This window comes from Chiloscyllium plagiosum, chromosome 45, assembly GCF_004010195.1.
Source record: "Chiloscyllium plagiosum isolate BGI_BamShark_2017 chromosome 45, ASM401019v2, whole genome shotgun sequence".
Lineage (NCBI taxonomy): Eukaryota > Metazoa > Chordata > Chondrichthyes > Orectolobiformes > Hemiscylliidae > Chiloscyllium > Chiloscyllium plagiosum.
Window position 1 is genome coordinate 12,542,614 of NC_057754.1, and position 17,381 is coordinate 12,559,994.

General features: G+C 44.1%; 1 protein-coding gene across 4 annotated transcripts in view; it reads right to left on the reverse strand.

The window, feature by feature from the left end:
- LOC122543966 (zinc finger protein 418-like) overlaps nucleotides 1–17,381 on the reverse strand; it is a 96,389-nt gene that overhangs the window by 36,211 nt on the left and 42,797 nt on the right. For all 4 annotated transcript variants that reach the window (XM_043682972.1, XM_043682971.1, XM_043682970.1 and 1 more), the window contains exon 3: nucleotides 6,866–6,953. In XM_043682972.1, coding sequence (XP_043538907.1) covers nucleotides 6,866–6,953 — 88 coding nt within the window. The remainder of the gene's footprint in view (nucleotides 1–6,865; nucleotides 6,954–17,381) is intronic.

Here is a 17,381-nt window from a genome sequence, read left to right on the forward strand (position 1 = left end):
TGTGTAAAAAAAAAGTTGCCCCTTGTGTCTCTTTAAAATCTTTCTCCTCTCACCTTTAAAACTATGTCCCAGGTCTTAAAATCCCCCACCTGAGGGAAAGTAGACTTGCAATTGAACTTACTTATACTCCTCACAATTTTGTAAATCTCTCTTAGGTCAATGTTCACCTCCTATACCTCCCTGAATGAATCCCAGCCTGTCCAGCCTCTCCTTATAACCCACTCCTTCCATTCCCAGCAACAACCTGGTAATCTTTTCTGAACTCTCTCCAGCTCAAAAATATCTTTCCTATAACAAGGCGACTAGAACTGGACACACTACTTCCGAAGAGGCCTCAGCACCATCCTGCACAACCTCAATATGATGTCCCAACTCCAACACAAATGGTCTGAGCAATGAAGGTATGTACACTAAAAGCCTTCTTAACCTCCCTGTGTACGTGTGACACCAACTTCAAGGAATTAGGTAACTGAATCCTTACATCTCTGTTCTACAGTATTATCCAAGATTGTACTTTTAATTGCACCTCCCTTTTTTGTTTTACCAAAATGCAGTGTCTTGCATTTATATGGGTTAAACTCCATCTGATGCCCCCCTAACCCGTAGATCCAATTGATCAACATCTCTTTGCAATTTTACATAAAATTCTTCACGCTCCAATGTATCATCAATTTTGGCGTCATTTACAAACGTACTAATCATGCTTTCTATACTCTCATCTAAATCATTTGTGTAAACGACAAACAAAAGAGGACCCAGCACTGATCCCTTTGGAATACCACTGGTCACAAGCCTCCAGTCTGAAAAACAACCCTCCACCACCACACCCCATCTCCTGTCATTAAGTGAGTATTGCATCCAATTGGCACGCTCACCCTGAATCACATGTGGTCTAACTTTACATGTATCTGTCCAAAAGTCTTTTCAGTCTTATAACAGTATGTGCATCTACCACTTCCTCTGACAGTTAATTCCACAGACACACCACCCTTTCTGTGAAAAGGTAGTGCCTTGGTTCCCTTTTTAACCTTTCTCCTCTTACCTTAAGAATATATTCCACTAGTTTTAGACTCTCCTATCCAAGGAAAAAGATATTATCTGGACTGCTCATGATTTTAGAAACCTCTGTACAGTCACCCCTCGATCCCCTATGGTCCAGCGAAAAGGATCCTACCCTATCCAGAGTAATCTCAAAATTCAAACCCTCAGTGCCATATGGATTCTTAAGTATTGCATGAGGCAACATAGAGGAGAAAGTCAATCCAGCAGCTAGAAACATCACCTAGTCTCCATTTCTTTGGTCAAATAGTTTAACAACAGGAACTGTCCAGCTTCATACATGGAGAGTGAACATTTGAGTGTGCTTTCTCCACAGTAAAAGCTGATGCAAAATATTAATTTAATATCTCTTCCATTGCCTGAGTTTCAACATAAAGACACACTCCTTGATCTTTAAGGTGCCAAACTGTCTCTCTTGTTGCTCCCCTGCTCGATATGTACTTGTAGAACCTCTTTAGCTTAGCCTTAGCTTTGGCAGATTAGGTTATCTCGCTTTGCTCTTTGCCTTCCTAATCTCCCTCTTCACAGAACCCATGCAAGAAATTCATTTGAACCCTGTTTTCTGTATCTAATGCATAAATCTGTTCATTCTTGCCTTTGCCTCATAAATTTATTCATCCATTGTTCTCTAATCATATTAGCCTTACCTTTCACTGGTCATATACTGGTAGGAAGAATAGAAGCATGGGCTATTTTCTATGTGGAGAAAATTCAGAAATCTGAAGTGGAAATGGACTTGGGAATCCTAGCCCAGGTTTCTCTTTTAAAGTAAATTTGCAGGTTGAGTTGGTAGTTAGGAAGGCAAATACAATGTTGTCGTTCATCCCAAGAGGGCTAGAGTATAAAGCAGGGATGTATAGTACTTTTGAGGCTTTGTAAAGCTGTGGTGAGACACATATAGAGTTATGTGAGCAAGTTTGTGCCCCATAATCAGGAAGGATGCAGTGGTCCTGGAGCGGGTCCACAGGAGGTTCACTAGAATGATCCCAGGAATGAAAGACTTAACAAATGAGGGACGCTTGAGGACACTGGACTATGGAGTTTAGAAAGATGAGGGGGGCTTTAATTGAAACTTGCAGAATACTGAATGGCCTGTTCAGAGTGGACCTTAGGATGATGTTTCCATTGGCAGGAGAGACTGGGATCTGAGGGCACAGAGTTAGAGTAAATGAAAGATCCTTTAGAACGAATACAGAGAAACATCTTCAGCCAGGGAATCTGTGGAATTCATTGCCTCAGAAAGCTGTGGAGGACAGGTCATTGAGTACAGGTCACAGGGAGAAAAGTGGGAGAATGCAGTTGAAAAACTTATCAGCTGTGATTGAATGGCAGAGAAGATGCGATGGGCCTAATGGCCTCACCTCTGCTCCAATGTCTCATGGTCCTACAATGGTTCTGAATTTTGGTTATCACATTTTTGAAAACCTCTCATTTACCAGATGTATGTCTATGTCTGAGCAGTCTACTCCAATCAACTTTTGAAAGATCTTGTCTTAGTCCACTTAAAAATTTCAACTTTTATGCTTATCCTTTTCCATAACTATTTAAAACTGATAGAACCACGATCACTGAACCCAAAGTGTTCCCCTACTATTTCTTCAGCCACTTGTAATGCCTTCTTACCCAAAATAAGGTCAAGTTTTGGCCTCTAGTCAGACATTTACATCTTGATTCAAAAACTTCCTTGAACATATTTTAACAAACTCTTCTCCGTCCAAGTCTTTAACATGATGGTAGTCCCAACCAACATTTGGAAAATTAAAATCACCCATTATTACAAACTTACTATTCTTACATCTGTCTGAGATCTCTCCACACATTTGTTCCTCAATTTCCATCTGACTGTTGTTGGGCCTACAATACAATCCCATCAAGGTGATCATTCATTTCTTATTTTAATGCATATATTTTCACTGGATGACTTTTTAGAAATATTTTCTCTCTTTACAGCAGCAATGTTGTCATCAAAAACACCACTCCTTCTCAGTCCTTCATATATTCCCTCATCTTTCTAAACTACATTGAATACAGACCTAGAATCCTCAACTGATATTTTTATGATGAACCCTTCATCCTGGGCTCATTCTTTTAACCTACTTGAGGCTTCCTCAACACTAGCACATCCTTCCTTAGATAGTAGGCCCTAAACTGCTCATAATATTTCAAATACAGCCAGGCCAGAGCCGATACAGCCATAGTAGTACACCTTTGCTCATGTATTATAGCCCTCTAGCAATAAATGTTAAAATGGCATTTACCTTCTGAATTATCAACTGAACGTGCATGTTAACCTTAAGAGAGTTACTGAACTTGTGACTCCCAAACTCCTTGCCCTTCAGATTTCTGATGCCTTTCCCTATTCAGAAAATGATCTTGCGCCTTTATTCTTTCTACCAAAGTGCATAAACTCACAGTTTCCCACATTGTATCCTATCTGCTGTTTCTTTGTCCACTCTCCTATGCTGTCCAAATTCTTCTGCACCTACTCCACTTCCTCAACCCTACCTGTCCCTCCACCTATCGTGTCATCTGCAAACATGGCAACAATGCCCTCAGTTCCTTTGTCTGTATCGTTAATGATTAGATTAGATTCTATACAGTATGGAAACAGGCCCTTTGGCCCAACAAGTCCACACCAACCCTCCGAAGAGTAACCCACCCTGTCCCATTCCCCTACCCTACATTTACCCTTGACTAATACACCTAACACTACGGGCAATTTAGCATGGCCAATTCACCTGACCTGCACATCTTTGGATTGTGGGAGGAAACCGGAGCACCCGGAGGAAACCCACGCAGACACGGGGAGAATGTGAAAACTCCACACAGTCACCTGAGGCGGGAATCTAACCCAGGTCCCTGTGCTGTGAGGCAGCTATGCTAACCACTGAGCCTCTATGTATAACATGCATAGTCCCAACACTGACCCCTGTGGAGGTCCACAAGTCACCAGCTGCCATTCTATAAAAGACCCTTTATCCTGACTCTCTGCCTTATACCAGGCAGCCAATCCTCTGCATTGCCACTAAAGCCATCCTCTTATCGTATTTAGCAGCCTACTGGAAAGTACCTTGATGAAGGTCTTCTGGAAATGCAAAACAAAAGTGTCCAATTGCTCTCCTTTATCTAAATTATTTTTTACCACCTCAAAGAATTCCAACAGATTTGTCAGGCATGACCACCCCTTGACAAAGCCATGCTGACTATTCTATTTTACTGTGCATTTCCAAATACTCTGCAGTCTCATTCTTAACAAGGGACTCTCAAACCTTAACAACAACTGAGATCAGGCTACATGGCTTCTAGTTTCTTGCCTCTGCCTCCTTCCTTTGTTAAACAGGGGTGATGCATTAGCCATTTTCCAGTCATCCGGGCCCTCCCTGACTCCGCTGATCTCTGAAGGAACATCACCAATCTCCTTCAGTCATCTAGGGTGTAGTCCATCTGGTCTTGGTAATTTATCCACCTCCAGCTTCCCAACTCTGGCCAGCTGCACCCACATATCTTTGTAGTTACCTTTACATCATAGTAATACCATTAGATCTGATTCAATTTTCTCCCACTCAAACTGCGGGGTGTACTCTATTAGATTAGATTAGATTCCCTACAGTGTGGAAACAGGCCCTTCGGCCTAACAAGTCCACAGCGACCATCCAAAGAGTAACCCATCCCCCTCTGACTAATGCACCTAACAACTATGGACAATTTATCATGGCCAATTCACCTGGCCTGCACATCTTTGGAATGTGGGAGGAAACCAGAGTACACGGAGGAAACCCACGCAGACACAGGGAGAATGTGCAAACTCCACACAGACAGTCACCCTGGAATCGAACCTGGGAGCCTGGTGCCGTGAGGCAGCAGTGCTAACCACTGAGTCACCGTGCCAGTCAACTGCTTCTGAGGGTTCCTTCACCTTGAGCTCCTAATCAAACCTTTCTCATTGTACATCACTAAATCCAGAACTGCCTGTTCCTTAGTGGGCTCAACCACAAGCAACTACAAAAAAAATGCGTAGACATTCCACAACTTTCTTTCTTAAAATCTGCTGCTAACCTGATTTTCACTGTCCACCTGCAATTGAAGTCCCCCATCATTATTGCAGTTGCACCTTTTCTATTTCCTGATTTATTTTCTTTCCCACACCCTGACGAGGTTTGTATACAAGTTACATCAAGGTATTTTCTCCTCTGTACTTCTTTAACACTATCCACAGGGATTCTACACCCTCTGGCTCTATCTCGCTTGTTGCTGTCAATTTAATCTTATTTCTTACTAACAAGGCAACCATGCCCCCTCTAAACTTTTGCCTGTCTTCTAGTAGATGTCTCTTCTTGGATATTTCGTTCCCAGCCCTGATCCCCTTGCAGCCATGTCTCTGTGATGCACACAAATTTGTACATGCCAATTTCAATCTGTGCTGCAAGCACATTTACCTTGTTTCATATTCTGCCTGCATTTTGATACAACATCCTCAGTCTGCACCTACACACACACACACTTATCTGCTGTGCCTGAAGTTGGATTCCTGACTCTTTCCATACTTTCTGTCCTATTACTTGTGGAAATTTTAACCTGTGCTGAGCCCACCTCCCACTGTAATACTTCCCATAACCAACCCCAACAATTAAAGTCCTATCCACAGACCCTAATTATGAGATTCTCCATGACACTGGTCCCAGCATCATTTAGGTGAAGCCAATCCCTTCAAAACAATACTGTGCTTCCCTAGGGACACCAATATCCAATGAAATTGAACCCAGTTCCCAGACGCCAATCTTTCAGCCATACATTTACCTCATTAATCTTGCTGACCTTGTGCCAATTTGCTTATGGGTCAGGTAGTCATCCAGAGATTATTACCTATTTGGTTCCATTTTCTAATTTAGCCCAGAGCTGTATATATTCCTTCAGCAGAACCTCGTTTCTCTTTCTGCCTGTATCAGCAACTGGATCATTGCTCTCCCCTTCCAAGTTGCTCTGCAGCCCAGATGAATATCCTGAAACCAGGCACCAGGCGGCAGCACAGCCTTCTGGACACTCAATTCTGGCAACAGGGAAGAGTCTCTATTTCCCTGATGACACTGTCCCTGATTACACTTACATTTCTTTTTACACTCCCCTCTTGAATGGCATCCTGTACCACAGTGTTGTGGACAGTTTGCTCATTCACATAGGGAGGAGGAATTTCAAACCTGTTTGACAAATTGAAGAGGTGAGGCTCCTTCAGCACTACCCTCTGGTAGTGGGCTAGTGGCGCATTGGATAACGCGTCTGACTACGGATTAGGAGATTGTAGGTTCGACTCCTGCCTAACTCGAGTGAGTTTTGTCGGCGGCATGGAGGCACAGTAGTTAGCACTGCTGCCTCACAGCACCAGAGACCCGGGTTCAATTCCCGCCTCAGGCGACTCTCTGTGTGGAATTTGCACATTCTCCCCGTGTCTGCGTGGGTTTCCTCCGGGTGCTCCGGTTTCCTCCCACAATCCAAAAATGTGCAGGTTAGGTGAATTGGCCAAGCTAAATTGTTGTAGTGTTAGGTGAAGGGGTAAATGTAGGGGAATGGGTCTGGGTGGGTTGTGCTGCGGTGGGTTGGTGTGGACCTGTTGGGCCGAAGGGCCTGTTCCCACACTGTAAGTAATCTAATCTACCTACCTCACACATAGTCACAACCTTCTGCTCCTGACCATTGACCAAGTTTGAGTTAGTTAATCTAAGAGATCTGACTGCCTCCTGAATGGAGCGTCCAGTGACACTTTCCATCTCTCTGATATATAGCAGTGTTTGGAGCTCACACTCCAGCTCACCAATATGAGACAGAATTCCTCGGGCAACCAACACTTGCTCTGAATGGCGTCACTATGAACCTCAATGGAGTCGACCAGCACCCATGTTCTGTCGATACAAAAGATTGAACAGTTTTAGTTAAGGAAAGGCTGTCCAGAGAATTTTAACAAGATTGATCCTGGACATGGGAGAATTTTCTCAGGAGATGAGATTGAGCAGACTGCTCCTGTACTCATTGGAGTTTCGAAAAACTACTGCAGGTTCTAAAGTTCATCTTCATGTCGTAATTTATTGAATAGAATGGTGCACCATGAACCCAGAATCCACCACAGAGGTGAATGCAGTCTATCTCTGCTAAGGGGCAGTACTGCAGAAACAGAATATGGCCCCAACCTGGATGTTGACAGTCTCTGCGGAACGTGCAGTGCAGCTCCCAGCAGCAGCATGCAGCCTCAGTGACACTGAGTTTCAGTGGTTCCCAGAGCCCGAGTCAGAGCCGTCTGCACTGGGGAAACAAGTGGCTAGAGCCCCGAGGGTGAGGAACACCTTGGAGTGGCTGGTTATTGAAAACCGAAGGTCAGTGAGCTGGAATCCCAGAACCCAGTCTCGAACCAAAGGCAGATCAGTTAAAGAGCTGCTTTACATCAGGGTGACGGTCGGTCCCTGGTGTCCTATGTGGGTCACATTTGTTGTTTCATTTTCATCGGAGTTTCATTCAATAACTTCCAATGGGAGTCTGTCATGGGAAGTATTCCCATGGTTATTTGTTAAACTGAAGGTATTTGTTCAAAGTTCAGGAATTTATTTTAGGAAGAGGTATTTCTCATGAATAGATCTAATTAAATTTACATCTAAATTTATTACTGAGACATGGGCATGGCGAAAGAAGCCAGCATTCACTGGTGAGACCATTCTCCCACAGTGCTGTTCAGTAAGGAGTTACAGGATTGTCAGGCAGCAGCTATAAAGAAACAGCAACATGTGTCCACAAGAGACCAGTGTGTATCTGGGATCGGGGTTAAAAAGTGATGGCTCCCTATACACTGTGGCCTAGAACTTCTTGGAGGGAGGATCTGTCACAGTTATTCCTGTGCTTTAAATGGAGGAAACAGTGTCCTTAAGTATCCCACTGCTCTGTCAGTCTCTCGTCTCATTGGGGGCTGAATCATGTGGAGGCCCAGGACAGGCAGTGGGTCCCCTTCCCTGAAGGGCATTCACAAACTAGTTGAATTATTAAGACAATCAGTAGCTTTTATGATCACTACTTCTGAGTGTCTTTCACATAAATTACTGGATTCAATGAGTTTCCTTTCACAACCTCCTATGCAGTTTGCGTTCTCACACCTTTTCCAGATTTAAATTTGTTTTACAGAGAAACACAGAGGCACATTTATCAGCAAGAATTCCAAACAAACATCCCATCAAGATCTGAGAGTGATTCAGTTCATCAGGACTTAAACAAAAAACATTTGTCTGTCCTGTCTGTGAGAAAAGATTTCAAACATTGGTGTAACTGGAAACGTACCAAGACATAGCCATTCAAGTGAGTGTTCCAGTGAACTGAATTTGGACAGGTCCTGCACCAGTTCCTGTCCTGTGTATGGGCAAGGAGTCAGCTGATCATCCAATATGAACAGACATGAGGACACCTGCACCATAGAGAAACCATAGACGTGTGCGGACTGTGGGAAGGGATTCAAATACCCGTGCCTGCTGGAAGCTCATCAGCGCAGTCACATTGGGGAGAGGCTGTACACCTGCTCTGTTTGTGGAAAGGGATTCAGTCGGTCATGTGACCATCTGAGACATGAACGCACTCACGCTGGAGCGAGGCCATTCATCTGCTCTGATTGTGGGAAGGGATTCAGTGACTCAGCCCACCTGCTGACACACCAGTGAGTTTCCACCAGGGAGAGGCCATTCACCTACCCTATGTGCGGGAAGGGATTCAGTGTCTCATCCAACATGCTGGCACACCAGAAATCTGACACAGGGGAGAGGCTGTACATCTGCTCTTTGTGTGGGAGGGATTCACTTGGTTATCTGACTTTCTGAGACATGAACGCACTCATACTGGGGAGACGCCATTTATCTGCCCCGAGTGTGGGAAGGGATTCAGTGAGTCATCCAATCTCCTCATACACCAGCGAGTTCACACAAGGGAGAGGCCATTCACCTGCCCCAAGTGTGGAAAGGGATTTAGTAACTTATCCAATTGGCTGAAACACCAGCAAGTTCACACTGGGGAGAGGCCATTCATCTGCCCTGACTGTGGGAAGAGATTCAGTCAGTCAGCCCATCTGCTCAGACACCAGCAAACACACACTGGTGGGAAGTTGTTAACTGCTCCCACAATGGGAAAGGTCATTCCATCTGCTGAGATACCAGCAAGTTCACAAGTGACTGCAAGTTGTGGTTGTTCTTAATAAGATTTTTCCTCAAAACACGCCTCCATCTCTTTCCCAAACCCTGAACTCTAGCTTCTGTAATCCCTGGACCATCACAGAATGTAAACAAGGTTTTTGCTGCCTCACCTAAATCAATCAAAAACTCATACACTTGAAACATGCTGACGAGAACTGGACTCTAGTACTGTTCGAACGATCTTTTTAAAGGTCAGCATCTTTTCCCTGATTATCTCCTTGACATCTCGATTTAGGTTCAGGGTTCCATATGTTCTACTCAGTGCTCTTTCAATGTGTCCTGTCATCTGTATCGTGTCCATCCCTCTTAGCCAGAAGCTCTGGATTCAAGTCCCTCCTGTTAAAGAGCTGTGTCAGAGAGGTTTGTTTTTTTCTTTATTGGTGACTGAACAATGTCCATTGGATTCTATTTCTGTTGTAGTTAATGAGCTCCAGCTCAGTTAAAAGGAACACCATTCTGGATGATAGTGAAATAAATCCATTTTGTGTTAATTCACTGCATCATTTTGGTCAGCCCATTGGCTGGGGGGTTTGTGGATCAAGCTCACATTGATCACCAGTTGGTGGGCATGGCCACCAATACTCTCACTTATACAATAGGTATAACACATGGACTGTTTCTCCCTGCTGTATTGTTTCTACAGGCTGTCCAAAGCAGATCAAATTCTTTCCACAGTCAGTGCACTGGAACACTCTCAGGTGGTTTGGTGTGTTTCTCAATGCTCTTCCAGTGAGGTTCATGTCTGAATTCATCTCCAACTGACAAAAGTTTGTCCTTACTTATTCAAAAGCAAATAATGTGAAGGTTGCATTGAGCTTTGTCTAATTTTGACATGAGGTTTGGGTTGGGTTTCCTGTAGGCTATTGTTCCCCTTATAGTAACTGGGACAAGGGTGGTTAAAAAAGTGCACGACTGGAATTTTGAAAAGAATGATTGAATTCTGTTTTCTTCTCTTATTCCCGCCCCAGTGGAGGACTGCGTCAAGGATATAATGGAGAATTGATCCATCGTACTGAAGGACTAGGTGATTGATGTGATAGAACATTGATCCATCACCCTGAAGGACTGGTTCATCGATGTGATGACGGAATAGATCTATCTTTCTGCAGGACTGGGTTACAGATGTGATGACAGAATTGATCCATTCCCACGGAAGACCAGGAACCAGATGCAGTGGAATAAGAAAATATGTGGTGCATTTGATGTTATGTGGGAAGATCAGCAGACAGTCCCCTCTTTTTTTTCTGCCCCCTTCAAGCAGATATTGCAAACCCCTCAAGTATTGGCCTCCCCAGTCATTTATGCTCTCCTCCAATATCGTACCCCCCCCCCCAACCCTGGTTTGTTCCCCCAGACATTTCACCTGTCCACAATTATACAACCCCCATACATTGTGTCCCTACCCATTTTGTCTGCTCCTCCAATTTTGTGCCCTCCATATATTCCAATCACACATTGTCCCCCACCCAAATATTGTCCTTCCTAATTTTTCACCCTCACTCACTTCCCTCCCACTTAAACTTTCCCGACAAAACTTGCATGTCTTCCATAAATTGCACATGCATGATGGCAGTCTCCCTGAATTTGCACTCCGCCCACAAAATGTGTAATTCAGCAGGTTTTATGTCCCCACCATTTGCAGCTTCCCATTTTACACCCAAGTTATGCCCTAAATATTGTACCTCTGCCAAGATTGTATTTTTTTCTCTCTGCCCAAAGAAAGTCCCTCTATCTTTCCCACCCTCTCTCATTCTCTGTCCATGCCTGTTTTTCTTTCTTAGTCTCTTTGCTTCAGAATCACTAGACATTAAAGACATAGAATCCCTACCGTGTAGAAACCGGCCCATCGGCCCAAGTCCACTCCGGTCCCCTGAAGAGTAACCCACCCAGACCCATTCCCTTACCCCTGACGTTTGCCTCTAACTTATACATCTAATGGTGGCACAGTGGTTAGCACTGCTGCCTCACAGCGCAAGAGACCCGGGTTCAATTCCTGCCTCAGGCGACTATCTGTGGAGATTTTGCACATTCTCCCTGTGTCTGCGTGGGTTTCCTCTGGGTGCTCCGGTTTCCTCCCACAGTCCAAAAACGTGCAGGTCAGGTGAATTGGCTATGCTAAATTGCCCGTAGCGTTAGGTGCAGGGGTAAATGTAGGGGAATGGGTCTGGGTGAGTGCTCTTTGGCGGGTCGGTGTGGACTTGTTGGGCCGAAGGGCCTGTTTCCACACTAATAGTAATCTAATCTAATCTCTGAACACTATGGCCAATTTAACATGGCCCAATCTTTGGACTGTGGGAGGAAACCCATGTAGACACAGGGAGAATGTGCAAACTCCACACAGTCGCTCGAGGCTGGGATCGAACCTCGGTCCCTGTCACTGTGAGACAGCAGTGCTAACCACTGAGCCACTGTGCTGCCCAAATGGTAGGCTGATTAGTAAAGTTCGATCGCATGGGATGCAGGATGAGCTTGACAATTGGATACAAAATTGTCTTAATGGCAGGAGACAGGTAATGATGTTGGAGTGTTATTTTTTCGGACTGGAGGACTGCAAAATGTTTCTATCTCCCACTTTAAATTACAATGTGGGCCATTGTTACCTATGGGTTTTTTTTAAATAATTCATCAAAACAAAGCTGAAGAGGAGTGGACAGGGTGATAGAGACAGAGAGACCCCCTCCCAAATCCTCAGTGAATTGAACTGAAATGGGGAACCTGTGTCTTATTGATGTGACTCTCAAATTATATCATCCTACCCGATATACATCTGACATTATAACAGTCTTGAAGAAATTTTTTCGCATTTATGGCTCACTATTTGAGGATTCCTGTCTGTCAGACACACACTGAGGATTAGACATGTTCATGTCAAATCCCAAGGGCCCAGGCTTCAAACTTGTTTTAAAATGACAGGGCTACAGTCCAAAAGGTCTCCGTTAACCAGACGCTGCTGAAACCTGGGGTCCCACAGAGGAAATCAAACCATGGGCTAACAAACAGAAACAACTCACACAGGCCCCACAGGGTGTGTCCTGTTGAGCAGGCCTCAGGACCACATCCCCTGTAGAGGATGATCTTGTTCAAAAGTCACCTTGTCCAAACTCACCCATTCTTTGTATCTTTAGAATGAACAACAGTTTCCTGGGAGAAAGTAGACAGAATTAGGTAAGAGCAAGTAAATCTTTAAAGATTGAGACGGCATAGCAAGATCCCAGGGGTTCCCCTCTCAGCAGGACACAGACAATCCCCCAGTGACATGCAAACATGGTGGTTATGGCTTGAGTTTCCATGCTAGATTCTTTTTTCAACTAACTTCACAGGGCATTAGAAGAGGAAGATTTACAGTGGGGAGGCTTAAAACCAAGCATCACTTCAGGATCAGATGGTGTTGCCCGATTCATTAACGTCTGAATATGGCTGGATTTTGAATATGGAAGGAAAAAGCACCATTCACACTGAAGATAAACCATCTATGTGTTGTACATGTGGAGAAGGTTTCAGTAGGTCATCTGCCCTGTCAGTGCATATAGTCACACTAGGGACAGTCCATTCGTCTGTTCCTTGTGTGGGAAAGGATTCACTCAATCATACACCCCACTAAAATACCAGCAGGTTCACACAGAGGAAAGACCTTTTCACTGTCCTGATTGTGGGAAGTATTTTAAAATCTCTGCAGAGCTAGTGACCCATCAATGTTGGAGAAGGGGTTCACGTCATCTTTTGCATCTCCTGATGCTGCCAGGTTTACTGTGCTTTCCCAGCCTCCTGCCTGTCTACTTTGCATTCCAGCATCTGCAGAGTTGTTTTGACTAAATGTCAGGCAGTCAGTCTCACCTTGCCTCTGGAGTTCAGTGTTTTATCCATGTTAGACTAATTCTGAGATGAGGACAAAAGCTGACTGCCTCTGACGGAATACACAGGATCAGAAAACTGCTTATTGCTGAGTGAAGTCCAGCCTTGGAGCAATGTTGTTACTCTCTTCCATCACTTCGCTTATGATGGAGCGTTGATTGCCTGGAGTTAGGTAATAGGTGGAGTGGATTTGTCTTGCTTTTGTGGACTCGCCATAACCGGGCATTTTTTTAACCTAAATGTTGTGGTTACACTGGACCAGCTTCGCTGATGTGAAAGTGGGCGCAAGGCGCTGAGTATGATGACCATCCATCATTATATTGAACGGCAGGGCTGGCTTGAAGGGCCAAATAGCAGTCTGCTGCTCCGATATATCCGATATGCAAGGGATCTTCGGAGGAGACTGATATAGATTCATCCAGATCTACATCCTATCGCACTTTTGCTTTAAGAATCTTGGCAATGTTTCAGCCTTGCCTTTTGCACTGATTGTGCTGGACTCCCCCATGATTGAGACAGTCTTTGAGATGGTTGCTCCTTTCCAGTCTGTTTTGTTCTGAATGACGACAGAGTGCGCACAGTCAGCAGGCGCAGGCTCAGCCTCGCTCACTCTGTGGTTGCAAAGTTAAAAAATCACACAACACCAGGTTATAGTCCAACAGGTTTAATTGGAAGCACACTAGCTTTCGGAGCAACACTCCTACATCAGGTGATTGTGGAGGGCTCGATCGTAACACAGAATTTATAGCAAAAATTTGCAGTGTGATGTAACTGAAATTATACATTGAAAAATTTATTGTCTGTTAAGCCTTTCATCTGTTAGAAAACAATATTGTCTAGCTATCACCATTGTTAACAGCTAACCCGAGAATGCAACTTTTAAAAAAAGGGTTTTGTGATTTACACATGAAAGAAGTGAAACTATCACTGTATTCTAACAGATGAAAGGCTTAACAGACAATCAATTTTTCAATGTATAATTTCAGTTACATCACACTGCAAATTTTTGCTATAAATTCTGAGGTACGATCGAACCCTCCACTATCACCTGATGAAGGAGCATAACCTGGTGTTGTGTGATTTTTAACTTTGTACACCCCAGTCCAACACCATCATCTCCAAATCTGTGGTTGCAGAATTACCCGTCCCTCTCCCTACTCCTATTGGACAGGCGCTGCTGTCAATCACCTGCCCTACGTGTTGCGCGCTGTTTTATGAAACGGCTGGGATCGACAAGAGGGACGTGAGGGACACAGCCGGACGGACTGGGGACGGAAGCTAGCTCACACGGAGAGGCTCAGAAACACCCAGTGTCCGCCTAAAAGTCCAAATTAGACGGTTTTGTGTTTGCTGGGTAGGAGTCAGCTGGAGGTTTTCTTAAGGAAAAATGTCGCGCGTTAACGACCTGGGATGATTCTCAGAGAGTTACAAGAGACAGGGATGGGGGAAGCAGGTATGAAGATTGGAAACACTGTCTTAAATCTTGCCATGATTTGGAGATGCCGGAGTTGGACTGGAGTGTACAAAGTTAAAAATTACACAACACCAGATTATAGTCCAACTATAGTGTGCTTCCAATTAAATTTGTTGTACTATAACCTGGTGTTGTGTGATTTTTAACTTTAAATCTTGCCAGTATTTAGTGGAGTTAGTTATTCAGCATGAATAGAATCAGAATCCAGGATGCACCACAAGACTGATTCCATGTATAACTGAGTATAAGTAGGACAACAGAAACAAAGGAAACACTGGCAGATTTGGGAAACCACCACAGGCTCCAGCAGTGAGACATTTCAGCCATGACCTAAGATTGGAGAAGGCTGATTTAAATTTCATACAGGTTTTCAAGATCACGAGGGGTCCATACAGAACAGATAGTGAGAAACTGTTCCCACTCATTCAGCCTTGGACCTTCGGGTGACTATCCTCTAAGATGGACTTTGGGACAGGCAGCAGAGAAAAGTGGCCGAGCAGAGGCTGATAGCTAAGTTCGGTACCCATAGGGAGAACCTCAACCGGGACCTTGGATTCATGTCACATTACAGGTGACCACTATTGCACCATACACACACACACACAGATACTCCTTCTCACACACACACCCTTACCGACACACACACTCCCACATGCACCCCTTCACAGACTTAAGACACTCTGCACTCACTACACACACACACACACTTTCTCACACTCACAACCCCCAACCCAGACAGACACACACACACAGACTGACAAAGACCCGCATGCACACATATATTTTGTGGGGTGAATTTGTACTTGCAGGGTTACATTGTACTTTGCTCAAAAACTGTATGAATTTATCTAAAACTCCGTTATCTCACTTTTTAGATTAGAATCAATCTAAACATCATGGCACAGACAGAGGACACAGGGGGCCAACACCTTCAACATATTGTCGAGCTATCACCATTGTTAACAGCTAACCCAAGAATGTAACTTTTTAAAAAAAAGGTTTTGTGATTTACACATGAAAGAAGTGAAACTATCACTGTATTCTAACAGATGAAAGGCTTAACAGACAATCAATATTTCAATGTATAATTTCAGTTACATCACACAGTAAATTTTTGCTATAAATTCTGTGTTAGGATTGAGCCCTCCACTATCACCTGGTGAAGAAGTGTCACTCCGAAAGCTTCCAATTAAACCTATTGGACTATAAGAGTAGAAGGTGGTACAGGTGTAATGTCATTAGATTCAGATATCTCATACCTCATGGGATGTGGTTTCAAATCCTGTACATGGTCTAATTCAATAAACTCAGGAATTAAAAACGAGATAATTAGTTATTATTGGGCAGCACAATGGTTAGCACTGCTGCCTCACAGTGCCAGAGACCTGGGTTCAATTCCCACCTCGGGCATCTATCTGTGTGAAGTTTGCACGTCCTCCCAGTGTCTGCGTGGGTTTCCTCCAGGTGCTCCGGTTTCCTCCCACAGTCCAAAAATGTGCAGGTTAGGTGAATTGGCTATGCTAAATTGCCCGTAGTGTTAGGTGGATGGGTTGCTCTTCGGAGGGTCGGTGTGGACTGTTGGGCCGAAGGGCCTGTTTCCACACTAAGTAATCTGGTGTTGTGTGATTTTTAACTTTTTACGCCCCAGTCCAATACCGGCATCTCCAAATTATGTCAGGTATAGACAAGATAGATCGAGTGAATCCTTAGAAGAGTAGAAAGGGAGTAGGAGTAGGAGTACAGTTAAGAGGGAAATCAGGAGGGCAAAAAGGCGACATGAGATAGCTTTGGCAAATAGAATTAAGGAGAATCCAAAGGGTTTTTACATATACATTAGGGACAAAAGGGTAACTAGGGAGAGAATAGGGCCCCTCAAAGATCAGTCTTTGAGTGGAGCCACAGAAAATGGGGGGGGAGATACTAAATGAGTATTTTGCATCAGTACTTACTGTGGAAAAGGATATGGAAGATATAGAATGTAGGGAAATAGATGATGACACCTTGAAAAATGTCCATATTAGAGAGAAAGAAGTGCTGGATGTCTTGAAACGCATAAAGCTGGATAAAACTCCAGAACCTGATCAGGTGTATCCCAGAACTCTGTGGGAAGCTAGAGAATTGCTGGGCCTCTTGCTGAGATATTTGTATCATCAATAGTCACAGTTGAGGTGCCGGAAACCTGCAGGTTGGCTAACATGGTGCTACTATTTAAGAAGGGTGGTAAGAACGAGCCAGGGAACTATTGACCAGTGAGCCTGATGTCGGTGATGGGCAAGTTGTTGGAGGGAATCCTGAGGGACAGGATGTACATGTATTTGGGAAGGCAAAGACTGATTAGGGATAGTCAACATGGTTCCCTGGCTTGTTCTTACCACCCTTCTTAAACAATGGCACCACGTTAGCCAACCTCCAGTCTTCCGACTGGCTCAAAGGTAGAAGACAGAGGGTGGGGGTGGAGGGTAGTTGTTCACACTGGAGGTCTGTGACCAGTGCCACTAGGATCGGTGCTTGGTCCTCTACTTCTTGTCATTTATATAAATTATTCGAATGCAAGCATAAGAGGTACAGTTAGTAAGTTTGCAGATGATACCAAAATTGGAGGTGTGGTGGACAGCAAAGAAGGTTTACCTCAGATTACAACAGGATCTTGATCAGATGGGCCAATGGGCTGAGAAGTGGCAGATGAAGTTTAATTCAGATAAATGTGAGGTGCTGCATTTTGGGAAAGCAAATCAGAGCAGGACATATACACTTAATGGTAAAAGTCCTAGGGAGTGTTGCTGAAC